Source organism: Fukomys damarensis, unplaced genomic scaffold (genome assembly GCF_012274545.1).
Source record: "Fukomys damarensis isolate Sample0158 unplaced genomic scaffold, DMR_v1.0_HiC HiC_scaffold_24, whole genome shotgun sequence".
Lineage (NCBI taxonomy): Eukaryota > Metazoa > Chordata > Mammalia > Rodentia > Bathyergidae > Fukomys > Fukomys damarensis.
Window position 1 is genome coordinate 69,304,574 of NW_022900936.1, and position 21,531 is coordinate 69,326,104.

A 21,531-nucleotide genomic window follows, 5' to 3' on the forward strand; every position below is an offset into this window, starting at 1 on the left:
CATGGCACTGTGGGGTAGGGGTGAGGAGGGGCTCTTCATTAAAGGAGGAGATGCTGGTCTGAGGTGGCAACACTATTTTTTTTGGGGGGGGCAACACTGGCTCTGATCTACATATGCCTACAGAGAAAAGGATCTAACAGGTGAAGGAAGGCAAAGATGATGCCTTGCAAGTCCTCACAACCTGGGCAACTTGCAACTGGGAAGACATATGTTCAAAACCCAGAGTAGAGAGAGAAGCAGATAAGGAAACTGAAGAGTTACATCAATCCTGATATAGACTATAAAATCTCTCATGGCAGCCGGTACCCTAAGACGACCAAAAATCAGGCCCCCAAACACAAAACAACTGCTTTTAAAGTATAATGTTGGCCAATATCTTTGCAGCATTAGGAATTCAAGTGCTCCTTGTAGGAGCTGGATGAGTCATCAAAATATTTTCTACTGTCTCTGTCTCTCCCCTGGGTAAACACGGAGATGTTCATGATGAAACAACTTGAGATCAGAACAGAATGTTCCAGATTATTCTGTTGAGTCAGACTGAGTGGAACAGATTCTGTAGCCCTGATCAGATGGTCTGTTTTCCAGTGAAGAGGGAAGTACCCACATACTGGGGCCGGTATGCTCACCAACGGGCATGTTCCTGGGATGGTCACTCACACACAAGCTCAACTGCCAAGGGAGAGCAGCCTGACACCGAGGCCTACAGACTCATAAATTAGGTCTGGGATTTATACCACCAGAAAAACTCTGTGATTGATACACAATGACCTGCTCAAGATGATAGGTTGTCTCAGTTCCTCAAGCTATGAATTGCCCAAATGAATACAATGAATCAGAAGACAAGTGACTCTGCCCAATATTGGCACCAATCAAAACAACTGCCAATACTGACAGCCTTCACAGAAATAATTCCCTCAGACAAATCCTCACCTAGGTTTGGTAAACAAAATCTTACTCTACAACAAAGGAGTGAGGCAATAGGCAGATATGTTCATGGGATTAAGTGGCCTCCATCTTACAAGTCTCTAACAATGCTGCCAGACCCTATATTACAAGCTTGAATGGCAATTCTGTATGACGCAATACATACTCCGGCCTAGAAACAAACTCTCTCTTCTGTATTAAAATGGTAAAAATCAGGAAGTAGGTATTTCTTTCCTCCTCTTTTTCACAATGAGTAGTCCACATCCCCACTGGAAACCATGGAGATCATGCCTGGTCCCAAAAGAAGCAAACTGAACAGGTACAAGCAGCCCTGCAACTACACTGCAAAGCAGTGAGAAGCTGACTACACTGGACTTCTCAACAGATGAAGAAATTAAAGACAATAAAAGCGAAGTGCTGCCCTCAAGACACCCAGTATATTAATATCAAGACCTTTCCATTTCCAAAGACCCCCACAAGAATCTCCAAGTCACAGGTAACTTCTGGTTCTGATAAACGACTGCCTTTCTTTACTTTTCAAGACTGTCCACAGCAGAATCTGAATCTGCTGAGCCAGGAAACTAAAGTTTATCTGATTCATCTGTGAGACAATTTCCATTGTCAAATATCCACAGGAGTAACAAACAGACTGATGGTTTTTCTTACCTCATTATCTTCCCACTCACCAATTTCTAACCAATACAATTAATTCCAATTATCTCTGAACTTCTCACTGCCATCAGAAAGAGAAATGGCTGGGGAGACAGGGGTATGTGGTAGAGGGACATCCTGTCATAAAATGCGGCTCAGTTTTTGTGTATTATTTATACTGATGAAAATAATTTTTTCAATACCTCTGAACAAACAGAACTGTGATTTCTAATTCACGTATTTTGTAGCCAATAAGCTAACCTTTAAACATTTCTGAAATGTTTTCCTTTGAAATGCTGAGTCTAAGTAGTGTAAGTGGAGTCTAAGTGGTACTTAACACAGTGGCAAAAAGTGTTCAATATTACAACTTCCTTATGCTTTACAACACTGGTACCTACATCCAAAGCCCTAGACCCCACCAGCAATACCAAGGACTAAACCTAGGGAGCACTGAGTTCTTCTTTTATTTTTTTGAGTCTTCTTTAATTTGAGACAGGGTTTTGCTGTTACCTACGCTTGCCACAATCTTGTGAGCTTCCTGCCTCAGTTTCCCTAGTAGCTAGGATTATATGCACATGCCACCAACACACATAACATTTTTAGTTATTTTAACTTCTATATACCAGAGCTGCCTATTCTCATCTATATTAGAATTATTCTAAGGAAATTTCTTGTTTTCCCTTTATTTAAAAGTGATGAAACCAGAACAGTTTTAAAATATGGATAATAAGTGCAATTTTAAAGATAAAATTTAGGCCATAATTTATACATGTGGCTTTATGTAAAGTGAGGAAACCTCTGTATGGCCATTAGGTACATGTCCACATGAGACCACATACCTGGGTGCCATCTCTGTTTAACAGCAGTGCTTTCACATTGTCTGTGTGTCCTTTAAGCTTCATTAGTTTTGCACATGTTCTTGGATCCCATACCCTTAAAACCTATGAATTTTAGCAGAATATTACACAAATGGAATATGTAATCAAATTTAAATAAAGAAACCTTTACAAGTCAAATGACATCTATTAAATACTGCTTCAGTCAAAGCCAGTAATCTAAGGCTCTTTTTTTTTTTTTTTTTTGTACTGGAGATCGAATTCGGGATTAACCTTAGAAAGGAAGCATTTTTAATGGCCCCAAATACAGTCCTCCCATCAATATACACACAGCCATTATACAGTCACACTCTTATTTACACAAATAATGTCTTCTTTTGACATCCAGTAGGCAAAATTACTGTCCATGTATTTAATAATTTCACAGAAAAAATTATTTTGGTTTCTTTTTCTTATGCTCAAATATATTTTGTAAGGTTTCCCCTTACCTTCTCAGTGGACCCTGATACAATGATCGTTCCAAGTTGATTCATGGCCAGGCTATAAATAGAATCTTTGTTCCCACTTAAAGAAGAAGCTATTGAGGATAAATGGAGCTAATGTTAACAAAATTATCAGCTCTTAGAAACGAGTGGGCAAAAATTACAGGTTTAATTATTTAATTTAGAAAAATCTTAACTCTGTGACTACTTTAAGGGAAAGAAAACTACTGTAATGAAGGTAATTCTAAACAACAGTATGATTAAAATGTATACCTTTTTCTGGATTTGAGTAATACACATGCCCAATAAATATTTGCTTCATTGACTGCAATGTCATTTAAAAACCATCCACATGATTTCAAAGACATACATGTACCAATAAACATGAAAAAATGTCCAAATTCAGTATTAGTCAAAGGAATACAAATCAAAACAAATGGCAAGAATCATGCTTATAGCCTTTACCTCAGAATTCAATATCATGGAAGTGAAAAATCTGCATATAAAACTGTTTATAATGTGTGACCATAATTTTACAGTGAGTAAACATACAAAATTATTAGTAAAGGAATTAATACTTTCAGAAAAACATCTGCTGGTTTTTGAGAAATGTTAACTATTATTAGTATTATTTCTACAAACAAAGTATTTGCGTGGGACCCTCTCTGAGTAAGCCCAGGCAAGACCACACACAGCAGACTGTACCCGCTGAGCCCCACCTCTGACTCTGAGACAACAGCACTTTTACTGTGTTGTACCCTCCTCTTGGGTGTCCCTCTGAGGCAGGCCTAACACAGGCAGAGTGAGAACCTAGTAAAGTATCAGGACACTAGCAGCTCAATCACCAAGATACAACAAGAGGTGAACAATCAAGGAGAACAGGGGAGCAATGTCTTCACACACATTTCCTGATAAACATGGCAAAAGAAAATTCAAGAAATTATAAATACCAGACTCCCAATTTGCCATTCTTCACATATAGCATCAGGTAATACTAGAACAACATTTTTTTGGGAGCAGGGTTTCACTGCATAGTTCAGACTGGCCTTGAAGTCACTACATAACCCAGGTTAGTGTTGATCTCAATGATCCTCTTGTCTCAGCCTTCTGTGCTGGGATTATAGGTGTGTGCCACCAGGCTGGGTTTAGAACTACTTTAGCTATATCAGTGTGAGCCCTCCAGAGTCCTAACAAACTAGATCTATCATGGAGAGATCTAGATAGTACAGGCCTATGTCTGGAACAGACTTCCAAACTAGGCTAAGCCAAAAATGTGCTCCTATAATCCCATTCTGAAATCTTGCCCAGGGTGTTCTGGTAGGCTGCACCAAGCGTGATGCTGAATTTCAAATTTAGATTTGTGTAAATCTGAAATCTGTTAGTTCATTAAACAGCCACACTATTAACCTTGTATGAATATGTTTGAATTGAAGCATCCTGGCCTTTCTGGTCTCTTTTGGAATTCAATGGATTTTTTTTTTTTTTTTTTTTTATTTTTTTTTTTTTTTTTTTTTGGTACCAGGGATCGAACTTGGGTCTTTGCGCTTTTGAGGCAGGCAGCAGAACCACTGAGCTAAATCCCCGGCCCTTGATGGATTTTTTTAGAGCTGCCCTGAAGCAATCTTTCTTAATTGGCCCTGGAAATCTTTTCTTTCCCTAGGTATCATCCATTTTGGCCATTAACTCAAAAGCTTATAATATATAATAATACTTTTAAGTCACCAAATTGCCTACTTTGTCAAGTAATCACCATCTCCTTCAATAATGCCTAAGAGTGCGTGGATTTGGGCCAGGCAAAGTTGTGGGAAATATAAAGTGGTGGTTACACAGGCTCTTTTATCCTGCAAGGACTTACACTTTAGCTGGGGAGCTAAGACATGCGCATAGAAAAAAAATCACCAGGTTATACCTGGAGAAGTGATCATATTTAGACTGCAGGAAGGAACTAGCTTCTTGTTCACTCATACTCTTAGGGGGCTTGAATGTTATGGGTAGAAGCACTCTCAAAATACGAATGACTATCTCAATGCAAACCTATTAGAGATGATTTCAACCTAGATCACTTTCAAAGAAATTCTGTTCAAACATCTTACTTGTGACAGTGTTATTTGAGGCAGTCAAGGCTGTTAGAGTATTCACATCCCAAAGGAATATTTGTCTGTCCAACCCGGCTGATGCTACCAGTTCTTTATCCTTAGCATATGCTAAGGCCTTTACATAATCCTGAAACAGAACAGACATATTATGATCTAATCTGCAATAAGACAAGAAGCCACATGAAGTACTGAGATCCCAACATTACACTAAAGACAATGAGAACAGTTAGTGCTTTACCTTATGCGTCCTTAATGTTGACATGCAAAATCCCTTATGTGCATTCCATACTTTCACTGTCGTGTCAGAAGAAGCAGATATTACTAGAAAAGGCAAAGAATTAACAAAACCCTCAGTGGCATGCCTGTGAATAACTTTTAAAACTTACCTTAAACAAGGTAACATTATCTCAAACTAACTTTTCACACACATCATCTTAAAAACTCTCTAGAACCTAATGTATATTTTTTGGAGACCAGATAATGAGGATCCAGGCCTAATTAATCTTCTCTGCAGCACAAAAGAGAAAAACAGCAAGCTGTGTCTCCTTTGGCAAGTGCAGGCCTGCTAGCATGTAGCAAGTTCCAGAGAAGAGTCAGTACAGCTGAGATCTGGATGATTACCTGAGTACACAATGTAGATAACAAGAGGAAGATGAATCTCTTCTTAACCTAAGTGCTTGCTCCTGTGTCTAAGTGAACAAACGTGAGGTGAGCCAAATGCTCACGGCCCTTTGTCCCCTACAGGAAAGACTCTCTGGCTCCCTCATTCTAAATTATCTCTGTGTCTTTAATCTGTTTGACCCCTCTGGTTAGACATTGCTGGCAGGCTTGTCTCCTGCATATATTGCCACACACACACACACACACACTCCTTTTTTTTTGGTACCGGGGATTGAACTCAGGTCCTTGAGCTTGCAAGGCAGGCCACCGAACCGCTGAGCTAAATCCCCGGCACCACATTCCTTTTTTAATAGCACAAATTTTTCTAATGTTCCAGATGAAGGCAAACAATTTGACTGAGAAAAAATTTCTTTAACTCAGACTGAAAGAAATAGATCTTACCAAAAGAAGTTATTAATAAGGCTAAAGGAAAATGTGTTATGTAAATCTATTTAGTTCAAAACCAGGTGAAAGTAATCTATGGTGTTCAGAAGACAAGGCAGCAGCAGTTACCTTGAGGTGAGGTGCGCTGACTGAAGGTAGCCACAAGGGGGCTTCTGGTAAGCCAGTCCCTGATTCTACTGAACTATAATCTTAAAGTTTGGGTACTTTTCTGTGTGTATTTTATACTTCAATAAAAAAGCTTACATAAAAATGACAAACATTATCAAACTGAATTAAAAATTTCTAGAAGCCCAAAAGCCAAAGAGATACTTACATGTTTTCCCATTACAACATAGTACAATGTCATTTACCCAATCAGTATGGTGTTCCATAGATGCTATGTATGGGTCTTGCTGAGAATAAAAGGAAAATCATATGAGTTTATATTAGAAAATGAAATACATTACAGGTTATAGATATGCTCAGATTCTTCAGTTAATGTGACACACTGCTCTGAGGTCTCAGCACTGACAACTAATTGACTGTAGAGACCTGCCCATAGGTGATATAACAGATGAAAGTAACTCTGTACAGGGCAGTTTATGAAAGCCCAGATTTCAAGCATAAATGTGTCATTTTTATGCTGATGGTAGTGAAGACAACAGGCCTGAATGAGGGCAACCTGCAGGCTGGGGAGGTTTGTTTGACTCGGTGGTGAAGACTTACAGCAAACAGCAGGGGGAGAGCCAAGTCAAGGACTGAGGGGACACTGCCTGGGCCACCATTTCAACTCAGTATCCTGAGACCCTTCTACTCTTTCCACCTGGCTTAATTACCAGAAGCCCTGTAAAGAGAATCTAGGTACAGCCCACACAGGAAAGTTTGAGACAATACACGGGCAAAGAAAAGAGATTTCTATATGACTAGTATAATCTTGTCATGAAAGACCAGAAAAAGTTGAGAAGACAGGCACATTTACAGATTTTCCGTATTAGTTCTTTTGAGTTTTTTCTTTAATTTGTCTGAAATACTGTGAACTGTCAAAAAGATACATTCTAGTTCAAATATAAATATCAGAAAGCACTTAAAAGCCAATAAGTCCAGCATGGCTGCTCATGCCTGTAACCCCAGCACTGCAGGCTGAGGCAGGAGGACCACCATGAGTTTGAAGCTTGCCTGGGCCATATAGTGAGTTCAAGGCCAGCCTGATCCTGTGTCAAAAAACGGGGGAAAAAAGCCATAGTTTTCGTATTTTTTGTTTTTGACATTTTTTACATTCTTCACTGGCTAATAAATGCAAAGCCTGCTAAACTGAAGGCAACTGAAAAAAACCTCACCTAGCAACTCTACCACGTAGAGTTGTTCCTTTTCTGCACTGAACAGACACAGGCTTTGAAAACTACCAGGGTTTCAAAGTTAGGCTAGGTTTTAACGCACTGCCTGCCCCTTAATAGCCATTTAACCAATGAATGCTCTGAGCCTGTTTTCTCACCTATGAAAATGGGTCAGAAAAGTTGCTTTGAAGGATTTGTCAAAATTAATATCATGGTAGGCAGGGAAGTGCCAAGAGTGGCACACAGTTAAAGAGCTCAATGAATGCTCCTTTTCCTCCCCTAGGTCTCCTTTCCACATCATTCACAATATAGGCCATCAAGCAAAATACCAGGAGTTCCCTCCCATTTAGGGATTTAGCTTTCCATATACAGTATTTAACCAAGTTCCTTGTTTAAGAAAACTAAAACTCTTGAAGAAAGGCACCATGCCACTGTCACAGTTTTATAAAAAACTTAGACCACAGAAAAAGATCCTACAGGTTTTGTGGGTACTCTAATCACTGTTAAGAAAATATTGTTCAAGATTAATTATAATTGTAGAAGCGTACCCAACCTTTTATAAAATACATGGTTGCCAAGAAGCTTTTGGGATCATACTTAAAGCACAAAGATTGTTGAAAACAATCTCTCTCTACCAGCCAAATATCACTGCTCCTTTGTGGCAGTGGACTTTTAAAAAAGACCCTGATCTGGCTACAATACATCTGAAACTCTCACAGGGATATTTTCTTCAGAGGCTTATAAAATTCTGTTGCAACAACTTTACAGAGTGTACGGAAAAACTGAGTGCTGAAAGATGTTAAGTCTGAAACTGAAAAAAAGGCATCCTATTAGAAAAGCAAAGTCACTAGTCTGAAACTTCTTGACTACAGACTTCAGCCCATCTTACCTTGTGCTGATTGACACTCCATATTCTTATGATGGAGTCCCGGCCAGCTGTGAAAAGTCTATTCAGTGCTGGGTCTAGCTGCAGAGCATTGACTCCATTTCGATTGTACTTCTCCACTTCATCTCGAATAACATAGGACACCTGACCAATACATAAACAGGTGCTTTATTTATTTATTTATTTATTTATTTTTGGTACCAGGGATAGAACTCTGGACCTTGCGCTTGTGAAACAGGTGGTGGAACCACTGAGCTAAATCCCTGGCCCAACAGATGCTTTTCATGAAGTTACAAGTCATGCAATAAAAAAATGTAGTCTACTAGTGGCCCATTTCCAATACAAAACTTACTTTTTATATTTTTTAGTCCATGTTAATATATCCTTGTGTGGAGTTGGTTCATGCACACATCTTAATTCCCTTTTCATCCCCTTTCCTACCTTCCCCTCTTCCATCTCTTGATTCTCTTCCCATTCTAGAAAGATCTTTCTACTTTCTGTTATCTTTCACTTTGTTCTTTATTTACAATTTCTCATAATAGAGAAACTATGTGATATTTGAGCTCGTGTGTCTGATTTATTTCACTTTACATTATGGTCTCAAGGTGCATCCATTTTCCTATAAATGACTTTCTTTGTGGCAGAGCTATACTTCACGGTGTCTAAACACCACCACAATTTCTTTATCCATTCATCTGCTGATGGACACACACACTGTTTCCAAGACTTAGCTGTTATGAATGGTGCTGCTATAAACACATCTTCTCGAAAGAGTCAGACATCCTATTTTAGTGATACATGCATAAAACTTATTTTTGAAGCCAATAAAATTTTTATTTTGCTCCACAGAGACTAATGGTCTGAGCAGAGAAACAGTATGGATGACAGCCTTGAACAAGACTAGTAGGTTTGCCTTAAGCTATTGCAGCTGCCGCCCAACCGAACTCCTCTACCACTCCTGCTTGTCTTTTATCTATTTTCACAAAGAAGCTAGGGTAATCTTTTGAAAACATAAATTCAAATGTACCTCACCTCCATTGAAAATGTCCTGTTGCTTACTACAGACTCATGATTTGATGTAAGCACTGTGGCATGGCCTCAAGGGCCTCATTACCTCTCTGGCCACTCATCTTAGCCCAGGCCTTTGCACACACCACACCTCTAGACCATCACCCATGATGGTCTCTGTTGGGAGTTCTCCCTTCCATCCTACTGCATTTTCAGCTTTCTCTTTAAATACTGCTTCCTCAAAGAAGCCTTCACTGACCTGGCAAGCACAATGCCACGGGAGGGTCTATAACACATCCAGTTTTTTTCTTTAGGGCCCTTTTCTCTACTTTGGTATGACTGATGACTTTTGTCTGCTCCTTGTGAAAACATTTGAGAATCAAATAAAAACAACTACAACTAAGAAAAAGCCAATAAACTGGCTGGGCGCTAAGAGTCAAACTTTTCTAATGTGATGAAATAACCAGTTCAAAACACAACAGGGAGGGCCGGGGATTTAGCTCAGCGGTTCGGTGTACTGCCTTGCAAGCGCAAGGACCTGAGTTCAATCCCCGGTACCAAAAAAAAAAATCAAAAAAACAAAACACAATAGGGAACTGGGCAGAGTTCTGTACCAGTAATCCCAGCTACTCCAGAGGGTAAGGCAGGGGATCAAGAGTTCCAGGCCAGCCTGTCAATCACCCTATCTCAAAATAAAGATTTAAAAAGTGGTCGAAAGTTTAGCTCAATGGTAAAGTGCTTACTTACCAAGGTCCTGGGTTCAATACCAGCACCCCCCCATAAAACCCAAACCAAAACCCAAACCCCAAAAACACCAAAATCTGGGGTAGGGGAGGATAACCAATTATAATACCAACAAGAATAAATATCTAGAAATACCCTTCACTAAGATACATAACCGATAGGAAATAGGAAAACCAAATACACAAAAGGAGACATGCCAAAAAGATTCATGACAGCACAGAAATATTTACAAATTGATGACTCTTTCCTATAAGAAATAGAAACTTGAGGGCCCAGAATTTAGCTCAGGGACACCACAGCTGGGGAAAAAAAAAAAGAAATAGAAACTTAAAGTGGTCTATTTTCACTATATAAGCTCTGCGTGAAAATTATTAGCCTGCAGATGTGACGGAGGTCATGCATCTGAAAGGGCCTCTAAACAAAAGGGAGGGTAGATGGTCAGTAAAGTGTGGCATTCACTGTGCTAACTCTGGAAAAGTAGCGGCAGTTAAGAAGCTGCCCCTTGTAGCTTAGTAATTTGTTTTAAAAACCCATAAAATGTTTATAAAGGGAGCGGGCCAAGGCTGTAGGAGACTGTATGCAGAGTACTTGGTCAATGAGAAAGGGGGAAGTGAACTGTGTGTATGGGGAGGAATAGACAGACGCACACTGGCCAGGAGTCAAAACTACTTGTTGTAAGCCCTCTGGGTGCATCAGCCCATGTGTGAGGCTGGCACCTGTTCTTCCAAGATGAGAAATAAAAGTCTCCCTTCCACTGCACTCCAGGTCCTCACTCTCATCTGTCCTGTCCTCTGCACGATCAAAGGTGAGGGGGGCTTGTTCCTCACATTTCCTAACCCTATAAATTTAACCCAACACTGGTTAGAATTCCATTGGAATTCTTTCTTGAAGTTGACAAAATATACAATCATTTTTGGAACATTCTGACTTTTAAAAATGAAAAGTGACAGGATATATTTTAAAGATCTTAAAAGGCAATATTATTAAAGCTACTAAAATATATGAGATCAAAGGCATAAAACAAAATTTGGAAACATTTTTCATTATGTATTTTCTATTTTGACATAGTGTTTCAGATCAATGAAGACATATTTAGTAAATTATCTGCAAGCATCTAGTGGTAAAGACTGTATATTCCTTCTCCATATATTAAACCAAAATGCATTTTAATATGGAATAAAAGTTGAAATTTAACAAGGTAGTCATAAACATAATTTTCAAGACAGACAAGTATTTTAGTCTCTAGATAAAGAAGGCTAGTCTAACATGAAAAGATGATAACCTTTACAAAGGCAATGGTGATTTGACCAAATGCAAGCAAATTACAAGAATATTCAAAACTGCATTATTCACAATAGCCAAAAAGTGAAAATCACCCATGCGATCATTAACTGAAAAACAGATAAATAAAATGGGAGATTTATCCTGGGAAAGGGCCAGGGCTGTATGAACAAGTATCTATAAGGATGTTGTCTTAATTCAGTTTTTTTTTGCTACAAGTAACTATAACTAACATTTACTCAAACCAGTCTATGATTTTTCTAAAAGGAGCATTTAACATACGAATACAAGGATATATCATAGAGCCTAAGAACAGGAAACACAGTCACCATTCAAAAGATATAATTAACACAGTGACATATGTGCACCTATGTTTACAGCGGCACAGTTTGTAATAGCTAAAACTTGCAAACAGCCCATTTGCCCATCAGTTGGAAACTGGATAAAGAAGATGTGGTTTTTCTACAAAATGGAATACTACTCAGCCATAAAGAATGAGAAATTAGAGTCATTCATAGGAAAATGGATACATTTTGAGGATATACTCCTAAATGAAATAAATAAGTCACACATGTGTAAATACCGAATAGTTTCTCTGGTGTGAAAAACTGTAATAGTACTCAATATCCTAATGGGATAATTAACAATGTGAAATAGGAAGGGCTAAAGGTGTAGGGAAAGTGGGAAGGGTAGGGGAAAGGGAATAAGGGAAAAGAAAAAAAGGAAATAAAGTGTTTATAAATGGGGAGGGGAGGAGTGGGTGAAGGGAGGGTAGGGACAAGGGGAAAAAATGAGAACCAAGACCTGTCACATGTAAAGGTACAAGATCCCAGTAATGAATGTAACTGTACTGTACACCTAGAATGTACCAATAAACAATAAAAAGAAAAAAAAGATATAATTAAAATAATACTTCTCTACCAAAACCTTTATTCCCCAAATCCTTTGTTGCTCAAACATATCTCTGTCCTACCCGAGGACTTTCTCACTTACAGTTCCCTATACCAAGAAGATTCCTACTCTTTCAACTCCTGCAAGAATACTCTTCCCTCGACGTTTCTCTCCCCTGACCCACTCTCACCTTCAGGTCTTAGGGGTTGGGTCCTCTGACAGGCTTTCCTGGATTCCTTCGTCTTGACCCCTCACCCTACTTATTTACAGTTCTCACCACATTCTGTGATCATCCTTTGTTACTATATATTTTCTCCATTAGCATGGAAGTTCCAAGAGGGTAAGGAGCGTGTCTGTGTTGTTCCTTCTACCACTTTATGCCCACTATAGTGTCTGGTATGTAAGTGGCATAAGTATTTGTTACAAATATATGAGAAAGCCATTAGGAAACAAGTTGGTGTCAATGTCAAGTCTGCTCTCAATCTTTGTCTGGGATTCATGACAAGTTCAGTCCCTTTTAATTCCTCTAGGGCTCCAAAGTTGCTTATTTGGAGCACATTTCATTTAACGCAGACTGTGTAACATATATGAACCTTAATTTCCAATTTTGGGAGGTAATCAGGTTCAATTGGCAAGGGTGAGAGAACAACATGATTTCAGGCCTCTCATTCTAGGTAGAAAGTAATTTTTAGTGGTTGGGCATAGTGACGCACACCTGTAATCCCAACACTTTGTAGGCTGATGCAGGATTGCTAAGAGTTCAAGGCCAGCCTGGGCTGCATAATGAGTTCAAGACTCACCTGAACACACAGCAAGACTCTCAAAAAACAAAAACAGGCAAACAAAAAAAGCAGTCTTGTAAATAAAATTAGGATATCTTCTAATTGGCATTCTTCTAAACCAGAGGTTAGGAAAAAAAAAAAAAGCCACAGGACAAAACTACTGAAATCCATTTTTGTAAACTAGCCTTATTTTAACACAGACACATTTGCTCACTTAACTATGTGGCTGATTTCAGGCTATAATGGCAGAGCTGAATAGTTGTAAAACAAGAGAGTAACCCACAAAGATAAAACACTTACTATCTGCTCTGTGCAGACAAAATCTGCCAATCCCTACTGTCACAGGTGGTATGCTGCCAGTGAAAATTTCTATTACCCGTTATACATATATGGCTTGGACATATGCCTAATTTCCAAGGTCTCCTTCAAAAGCCAGGATTTGGAATCATTTTGCTTCCTTTAAAAAGACTCTCAAAGATTAAACTAATCCAGAATGGGACTCAGAATCAGGGGTAAAGATCACAGTCTGAAAGGACCAAATATTTCACAGGGAAAGGGAAAAATAGTGTGGAAGAGACATTTGTTCCTTCTCCATTCCCTACTTCTGCCTTCAATATTTCCCTCAAGGCAAGCAAATCCTAGAGCTTTGTAGGAACTATTTAAGAAACTCTGTTCTGCTAGACAATTTGGTGAATGAGCATGAGGTCTGGGAGAGGGAAGGCCTGAAGCCAGGGGTTTGGGAATGGGAGACAATTATATGGAGCTTAACAGTAAAGGTGCCTTCATCTTATTTCTTAGAGAACAGTCACAGTACACCTGCTGGGTCAGGATCCGCACGAAATTAGTACCATTTCTTCTATGAGTCAATGTATGTCCAGTAAGTTGGACATTGGGTCAGTTTCAACTTGCTATAAAGAAGGTCAAATACTTACATTTTTGAATCAGCACTGAGCGCCAGGGTATGGATGTTGCTCCTAATTCAGGAATACTAGTTATTCCTGTCTAATTTTCCCCAACAATTCTGAAAGCAAGTGAAGGAAGAGGCTATACTAGGAGGAAAGATGAAACCAAAGACAGCCAATAAACAGACTCAGGTTATGGTAAAATCCTAACACTACAGGACTGCCAAGGAGTGACAAGACCTGGGGTGATATCTTGATTACCAAGAAAAAAGCTGCATTGAACGGGGAAGGTGTTTCTCTGCAGTTAAAGCCAAACTTACTGGTGGAAAAGTTTTCCTCCATTCCCTCAATGTGTCAGAGCTTCCCGACACTTTCTCTGAAGCATCTCAGGAATTTTCTTTGTTCTCAGTTTTATTACTTCTATCTCCCCGCCAAATGTAAGTCCAAATATAAGTGCGTTGTGGCTCTGTGCACTGAGCTTGCTGTCTGTAATATCTGATAACTGGTGAATTTGCCGGGCCCAAATGACTTGTGCTCTATATAACCAATGTAAAGTGTTTAACTCCTGCAAGCCCGCCCCCTCCTTGCTCGACCCTAAAGAAGGGGTCAGTCTCTTTGTGGAGAAGTCCCACACTGACCTGCTGGCATTAAGGATAAAACAAACTATACACTTTGCCTCAAAAACTTCTGGGTGCGTCTTCCACTCCCTTGGACTATCTGTCTTGATGTTCTGCCTGATAATTTGCTGCTACAGCATCATATATATGAACTAACACATCTGATCAATCATGTTTCTAATAATCACAAATCCATCCTCTAACATTCATACTGTGAGAGCTGACTGAGCTAAAATGACTCCTTGTTGGCCAGCTAATGACCCCAGAGACTACTGTGCATCCCTCCCCTGGACACAACATTCAATTTTGGCCTTAACTTGTTAGGATGGAAAGCTTGGGTCAGCACCCTCAAGGACCAATTATTGTTATATTGCTCGTCCTCGTGTTTGGGCCCTGCATGGAAAAATGGATATCAAAACTTATATATCAGAGAGTAGCTGCTACCCAACATTATCAGATGCTACTTATGTGGAATAATGAAAACTGGTATGAACATAACAAGGGGTAAGGAGATACTCCAAAAGCAAAGGGAGGAAGGATAGGGAGAACTTTTGTAAATAACAAAAACTTGTAAAGTGTTACAATGTAGAATGGCTTCTGCTGTCTCTAACAGCAGTTTGTTTTGTTTAGCTCAAAACTAATAGGCACTGAAGCACTAATTGCTGAATGAAGCATTTGGCCTGACCCTGAGATAACAGGACACAGCAAGGTCTTCAGCTCTGATGAGACTGGAGCCACCTGATTGTAAAAGTGTCTAAATGAAAGAACTGTTGTTAACATTTGCTTTCATGACCCTGAACACCCCCTTCCTATGGGCTAAGATAGCTAGGCAAATCTTCAAGGTAAACTCCCCAACAGCAAAGAAGTGTTACCTCTGGGTTGAAAGTTAACTATCTTGTGACCATGACTTGTGCATCTATAAATGAAATGTAACCACCTGAATGAGGTCATGGATGTAAACCCTATAAAACCTATGCACAATCCTATAACAGTGCTTCATTTCTCTTAGAGAGTGGAGTCTGCATGTGTGAAATGAACTTCTTTCAGTCTTATCTGTGTCCCGGTAGTTGGTGTACTCACTGGCTTGGTACAACACATACCACCTCCAGTTTCCTTAGAAATTGAAAATCACAGAACATGTACTCATTTTTCTTTATCTCTATAATTAATATATAATCTCCACTGATTACTTAGCAATATTAAAAGTCTTAAGGATCCTTTTTACCTAAAGTTTACAATAGAGTTCAGGGATACTGTCTTTTGGCAGAGGTAAGACAGACAGAGATAAAATATATTTACTCCACCAAGCATCTATATATACTTTTTCCAAAATGCAAAAAATTTTCAAAACATTATAACAGTAAAGTATAAAGTTAAAAAATACATATTTTAAAGTAGTAAAAACAAATTTTTTTTGCGACACTATGTAGCCCAGGCTGGCCTTGACCTCATGGTGATCCTCCTGCCTTAGCCTCTCAAAGTGCTGGGATTACAGAAGTGGACCACTATGCCTGGCCTTAAGGTAGTAGATATTTTAAAGTAAAAGGTATACCATGTCCTGTTTTAACCATAATCACATCTTTTTTAATGTATATTTTTTATTTGGTTTATGTTCATGAAACATAATAAATACAATCATCTTGCAGGATTCATACACATCCATATCCAAATACAAAATCTTATCCCCAAAATCAAGCATGGTGCTGCATGTCTGTAATTCCAGCTGAGGCTGGGTGGCTATGGTAAGGAGGATCAAAAGTGCTAGTGTGGCAACTTAGTGAGATCTTGTCTCAAAATATAAAATAAAAAGGCCTGGGGCTGTTTTTTCTGGTCTGAAATGCCATCTTCCAATACTTTGCCAGAATTATGAAAACAAAGGTAAAGAGGAGAAAAACCCAGTGTATGTTCTCTAGGTGTTTTAGAAAACATGGGAGCCAGGCATGGTGGTACACACCTGTAATTCTGGCACTTGTGAGAGGCTGAGGCACAAGGATCACCGTGAGTTTGAGGGCAGCCTGAACTACATAGCAAAACCCTATCTAAAAAGAAAAAAAGAAAAGACAACATGGAGTTGCTCCTTTGGCCACATACATGTGAATCTACAAAAGGGTAATATTCAGATATCAAGGGGGTGAGTACTGTTCAAAAAGGAATGCCACACAAATGTTACCATGGCAAAACTCAAGAGTCTACAATGATACCCAGCATGCTGTCAGCACTGCTGAAAACAAACAAGGGCAAGATACTTGCCAAGAGAATTAATGTAGTATTGAGCATATTAAGCACTGTAAGAGTCAAGCTAGCTTCGTGAAACACGTCAAGAAAAATGATCAGAAAAAGGGAGCCAAAGAAAAAGGTGCCTGGGTTCAACTGAAGCACTAGCCTGCTCTGGCCAGAGAAACAAACTTTGTGAGAATCAATGGGAAGGAGCCTGAGTTGCATAATTGGAAGTGTAGCTCCTGCCATTCAGCTTCTAATTAATGGTCAAGGTTTTCTAGGCACTGCTTTAAAAAAAAAAAAAAAATCCTGAATTGTAAGGATAGTTCTCTTTTTTGGGGGGTGGTACTGGGGATTGAACTCAGGACCTCGTGCTTGCGAGGCAGGCAGGCAGTAGCACCACTGAGCTAAATCCCAGGTCCAAGGATAGTTTTCTTAATTGAACAGGTGTGTGGTGTCCTTACCTTAGAGAAAAGAATACTAGGAACAGATTCTCATTATACCTAGTTAGTTGTGTCAGGTCTTTACTCTTCAGTGTTTTTCTTGGTGAAAGATGTATTCTACAGGTATACAACATATTTCTGAAATACACTGGATTGAAGATCCATGGGAAATGACATATCAAAAAACAAAAAACAACAAAACAAAACAGAAGGGAGTACATAGCATTAAACAAATAAATTGCTTAAAGCATCCTATTAAAAAAGGGGCTGGGGACATAGCTCAGTGCAAAAGCCTTGGGTTCCTTTCATCCCTAGTACTTCAAAAACAACCAACCAACCACCCAACTATAATCTAATTCTGAAGTGATAACCACTGTTGACATTCTTCCATACTTTTTAGTTTAGTTATTATTATTTTTTTGGTACCAGAGATCAAACTCGGGACCTTGTGCTTGCGAGGTAGGTGGCAGAACCCTTGAGCTAACTCCCCAGCTCTTCCAAACTTTTAATTTTTAAAAATTTTTATTTATTTATTTTGGTACCAAGGATTGAGCTCTGGACCTTGCACTTGCAAGGCAGGTGGCAGCACCACTGAGCTAAATATCTGGCCTACTTACAGACTTTTTATTTTATTTTATTTTTATTTTTTTGAGACAGGGTCTCACTATGTAGTTGAGACTGACCTGGAACTCACTATGGAGCCTAGGCTTGTCTTGAACTCACAGCAATCCTCCTGCCTCAGCCTCCTGAGTGCTGGGATTAAAGGCGTGCACCACCACACCCGGATTACTTCCAGACTTTTTAAAGGCATCACTTCTTTGTGACATGGGCCATGTTGTACTGACTTGCTTTTCTGACTTCTAGATATATTTCTTTTTTAATTATACAGATTTCATTTATCTTTTTAACAATTGTAAATTAACCTACTACATGATTGCATCATAACTTGTCTGATAATTGCAGACATTTAGCTCTTTAATGATGGACATTTATTTTTCCACAATAGCAATATTCTTATAATCAACACTTTTGCATAATGCAGATAATACATGTGCTTTTGTAGACCTAATAAATCTTTAAGCGAGCTATTGGGGATCAAAGGAAATGTTAATTTAAAAATTTGGCAAAGCGAGGCCAAGTAAATACTATGGCTCCAAAGGAGGGAGAAAAATGGACAAGGAAATTAAAAGGATCAAGATGCAATATGTATATGAACCAATTCCCCATGAAAAATGTATTTATTATAATTTGCAAACATTTACCAATAAAAAGGGAAAAATCATTAAAGTCAGGCCCACAAACATAAAGGGATACAGACAGTAGTTCTCAACCTGGAGCAATTTTGCCCCAAAGGGTTATTCAAAATTGTCTAGAGACATTTTCGTTGTTACATGTGGGGAGGCGCTATTACAGGTAATGGGTGGAAGCCAGGGGTGATACTAAACTTACAATGACAGCCCCGTCATCCTCATAAAAGGAAGAATTAGCCAGTCGAATTCACTCATTAGTGCAGGCTGAGAAACCCTCAGTGTAGCATTATACCATGCTGGCCATAATAGCTCCCTTGGAAATGCAGAGTTTATGCACGTGCGTGCATGCGTGCGTGTGTTTAGGTACTGGAAATTGAACTCAGGGCCTAGCATTGCCAGGCAGGTGCTGTGCTGCTGAGCTACTTCCCCAGCCCAAGAACTACTATAATTTATACTTTTGTATTGTTTGTGGTTTCTTACTTCAGTGAATATGCACTAGTTTAAACATTTCCATCCATAATGAAGTTTGAGATGAAATCAATCCCCCTGGCTTCTAACATTGCCTCTATGCCTCGGGGACAAATTCTGAAAGTTCCCTCAATCTTCTCTTCAGTAGGCTAATTTCATCTCTCTCAAATGTTTTTGATGGGAAACAGTCTCTGGTAACTCAACAATCTGATTGCTACTGAAGAACAAAGTGATGCACATTAAACTCTAGTTTTTCACTTTGACCAGTGAAGAGTGGAATTATAACCTTCCTCATTCTACACACTCCAGCTCACATAAAGCTTATTAAAATACTCGGTTTTTCTGCATTTGCTGCAGTTAGTTTTCATCTTCCTTATCCTGCCCTATTCCTGCTTTTAAATCTTAATGCAACGAACTGAGAGGGCTAATCCTTATTCCCTAAGAGTATATCTCCCTAACGTCTAGAATACAATTTTTTATTTGTGGGGGAAGGGGGCGCAGGGACTTGTTATGTAGTTCAGGATGGCCTTGAACTCACTATGATTCTCCAGCCTCAACTTCCTGAATGCTGGGATTTCAGGCATATGCCCCATGCCCAGCCTACAACTAAATTACGATTTTTTTGTTACATTTTAGTTCTGAGACTTTCTCACCTTTTCGGTTGGATGTTAGGATTATTTGAATCTTGCGATAATGCACTTGAAAATCACCTACCAGGGAAAGCTAGTTTAGATTCTTATTAACGTCACTCACTTCAACAAACATCTAGTGAACACTTAGGCCATCGTACTGGTCAATGAGATCAATAAAACAAGGGCGCAAACTACTTAGACTTTATGGTCTACAAAGCTTTTCCTGGGATTACCTTACTGAAAGATCTTTCGACCTCACCACCTACAAAAACAGTGATTTTAATTTGTAGAACTACACAGAACACTGTTTCACAGTGAAAGCTTGAATGCCACAGATTCCTACACCCCCTCAATCCTTTCCCCCTTTGGGAGTCAATCAAGTGTATGGTAAACGTCTTCAATGAATAAATGGACCTCATTACTCCTACATCCAATAAACCTGTAAGCAAACATCTGCAACTGAGCTTTTTTACTCCCTACATCGCAAAAAAATAAAAAAGGCACCAATAACACAAAAACATACTCCAAACTAAGTGAATTCACAAAGGCATAAAACACACAAGGTGTGGTTAGATAATTCTTTACCCACGGATAATAAATTACAGAAAAGAGAATGATTCAAGGATGCACACTGAAGATGAAGAAAGGGTGAAGACGGAACTCAATTCCAAGATAGTGACAACAGTAATTTTCCCTAACAGCACGAGCACACTCCCACGTCGCTCCCACTTCACCGGAGAAAGCTCCCGCACAGACAAGGCCGGGGGGGGGCGGGGGGGCTCCCATGTGCTAATACTCCGCCGTAACCCAGCTGCACCGCCTAGCCACGCCCCCGCAGGGCCCTCAGCTCCTCCGCAGCCGCCTAAATCGCCCCCTTGCCGAGAAGCGCCTGGAGGCCTCCGCTCGACCCTCGTGAGGGCAGACGCTTTGGAAAAAGGGGAAGGGGAGGCAGGTAGGCGGGGAACAAGCTTTTCCTGACCCGAAAAACCCAGTCCTATAGGACTGCGACTAGGAGCAACCGCGAGGTTTCAGAATCCCCCTAGCGAGGGTCCCGGCTGGCTCCCCAAGGCCCATGGGTCCGCCCCCCCCACCGCGCCCCTGCTTCCAGCCTTGTGAGGGCAGACGCTTTGGAAAAAGGGGAAGGGGAGGCAGGTAGGCGGGGAACAAGCTTTTCCTGACCCGAAAAACCCAGTCCTATAGGACTGCGACTAGGAGCAACCGCGAGGTTTCAGAATCCCCCTAGCGAGGGTCCCGGCTGGCTCCCCAAGGCCCATGGGTCCGCCCCCCCCACCGCGCCCCTGCTTCCAGCCTTGAGCCTTGACTTACGTATCGGTCCTCCGGAGGTGGCTCCGGAGCTACTAGCCGCGTCCAGAAGGCTGAGGAGCTGGGCTCCCATACCTGCACTTTCCTCCGCCCAGACGTGTTCTGCCGGTGATGGGCCGCCATCTTGTATGTTGACACTCCTACGTCACTTCCGGAAGAGGCTCGACCCGGGAGGATATCCCGCCCCTTCCCGTTTGGCCAAGGACGAGGGGTGGAGTTGAAGGTAGATAGGTAGTGTGCTCACCAGGTGCGGGTCATTTGTGTGGCTCCTGGCGAGGGAGAGTCTCCAGTAAACAAGACCGTAGCGCGTGTATAAAGTTAATGGAGAAAGGGCCAGTCTTCAGAGCCGAGGGAACAGTCCTAATCTGGCTCCCTGTGGGTGATCCTAAATCTGGGTTTATCCTGCTTACCTAGCATCTCCCCAAGTCTTAAGAAAGCAAGTATTGAAAGAATTGATAATGCTTGTTTTCAGCCTTTGAAAGTCCGAGACTCCCACGCAAGCTAAAAAGTATGGCATTCTTTATTAAAGATTCCCTTTCTCCCCCCCCCACACACGCTCTCTCTCTTTATGGTACCGGGATCGAACTCAGGTCCTTGGGCTTGAGAGGCAAGCGGTGGAAGCTCCCCTTCTCATTTCTATACCCATCAGTTATGGATACTGGTGATGAGTCGGTAAAACCTCTACCAAGTCGCAGTCAATGCTTAGCGATGGTAACGTGA

The 21,531-nt window shown here is 40.3% G+C and overlaps 1 protein-coding gene across 1 annotated transcript in view; it reads right to left on the reverse strand.

Annotated features, from left to right (window-relative positions):
• Positions 1 to 20,981, reverse strand: part of Wdr48 (WD repeat domain 48) — a 43,046-nt gene extending 22,065 nt beyond the window's left edge. The window contains exons 1-7 of the mRNA XM_010618488.2: positions 20,887 to 20,981; positions 8,257 to 8,397; positions 6,368 to 6,446; positions 5,228 to 5,310; positions 4,987 to 5,116; positions 2,900 to 2,988; positions 2,415 to 2,516 (exon numbers count right to left, since the gene is read on the reverse strand). Coding sequence (XP_010616790.1) covers positions 2,415 to 2,516; positions 2,900 to 2,988; positions 4,987 to 5,116; positions 5,228 to 5,310; positions 6,368 to 6,446; positions 8,257 to 8,397; positions 20,887 to 20,934 — 672 coding nt within the window. The 5' untranslated portion in view covers positions 20,935 to 20,981. The remainder of the gene's footprint in view (positions 1 to 2,414; positions 2,517 to 2,899; positions 2,989 to 4,986; positions 5,117 to 5,227; positions 5,311 to 6,367; positions 6,447 to 8,256; positions 8,398 to 20,886) is intronic.
• Positions 20,982 to 21,531: the final 550 nt, after the last annotated feature.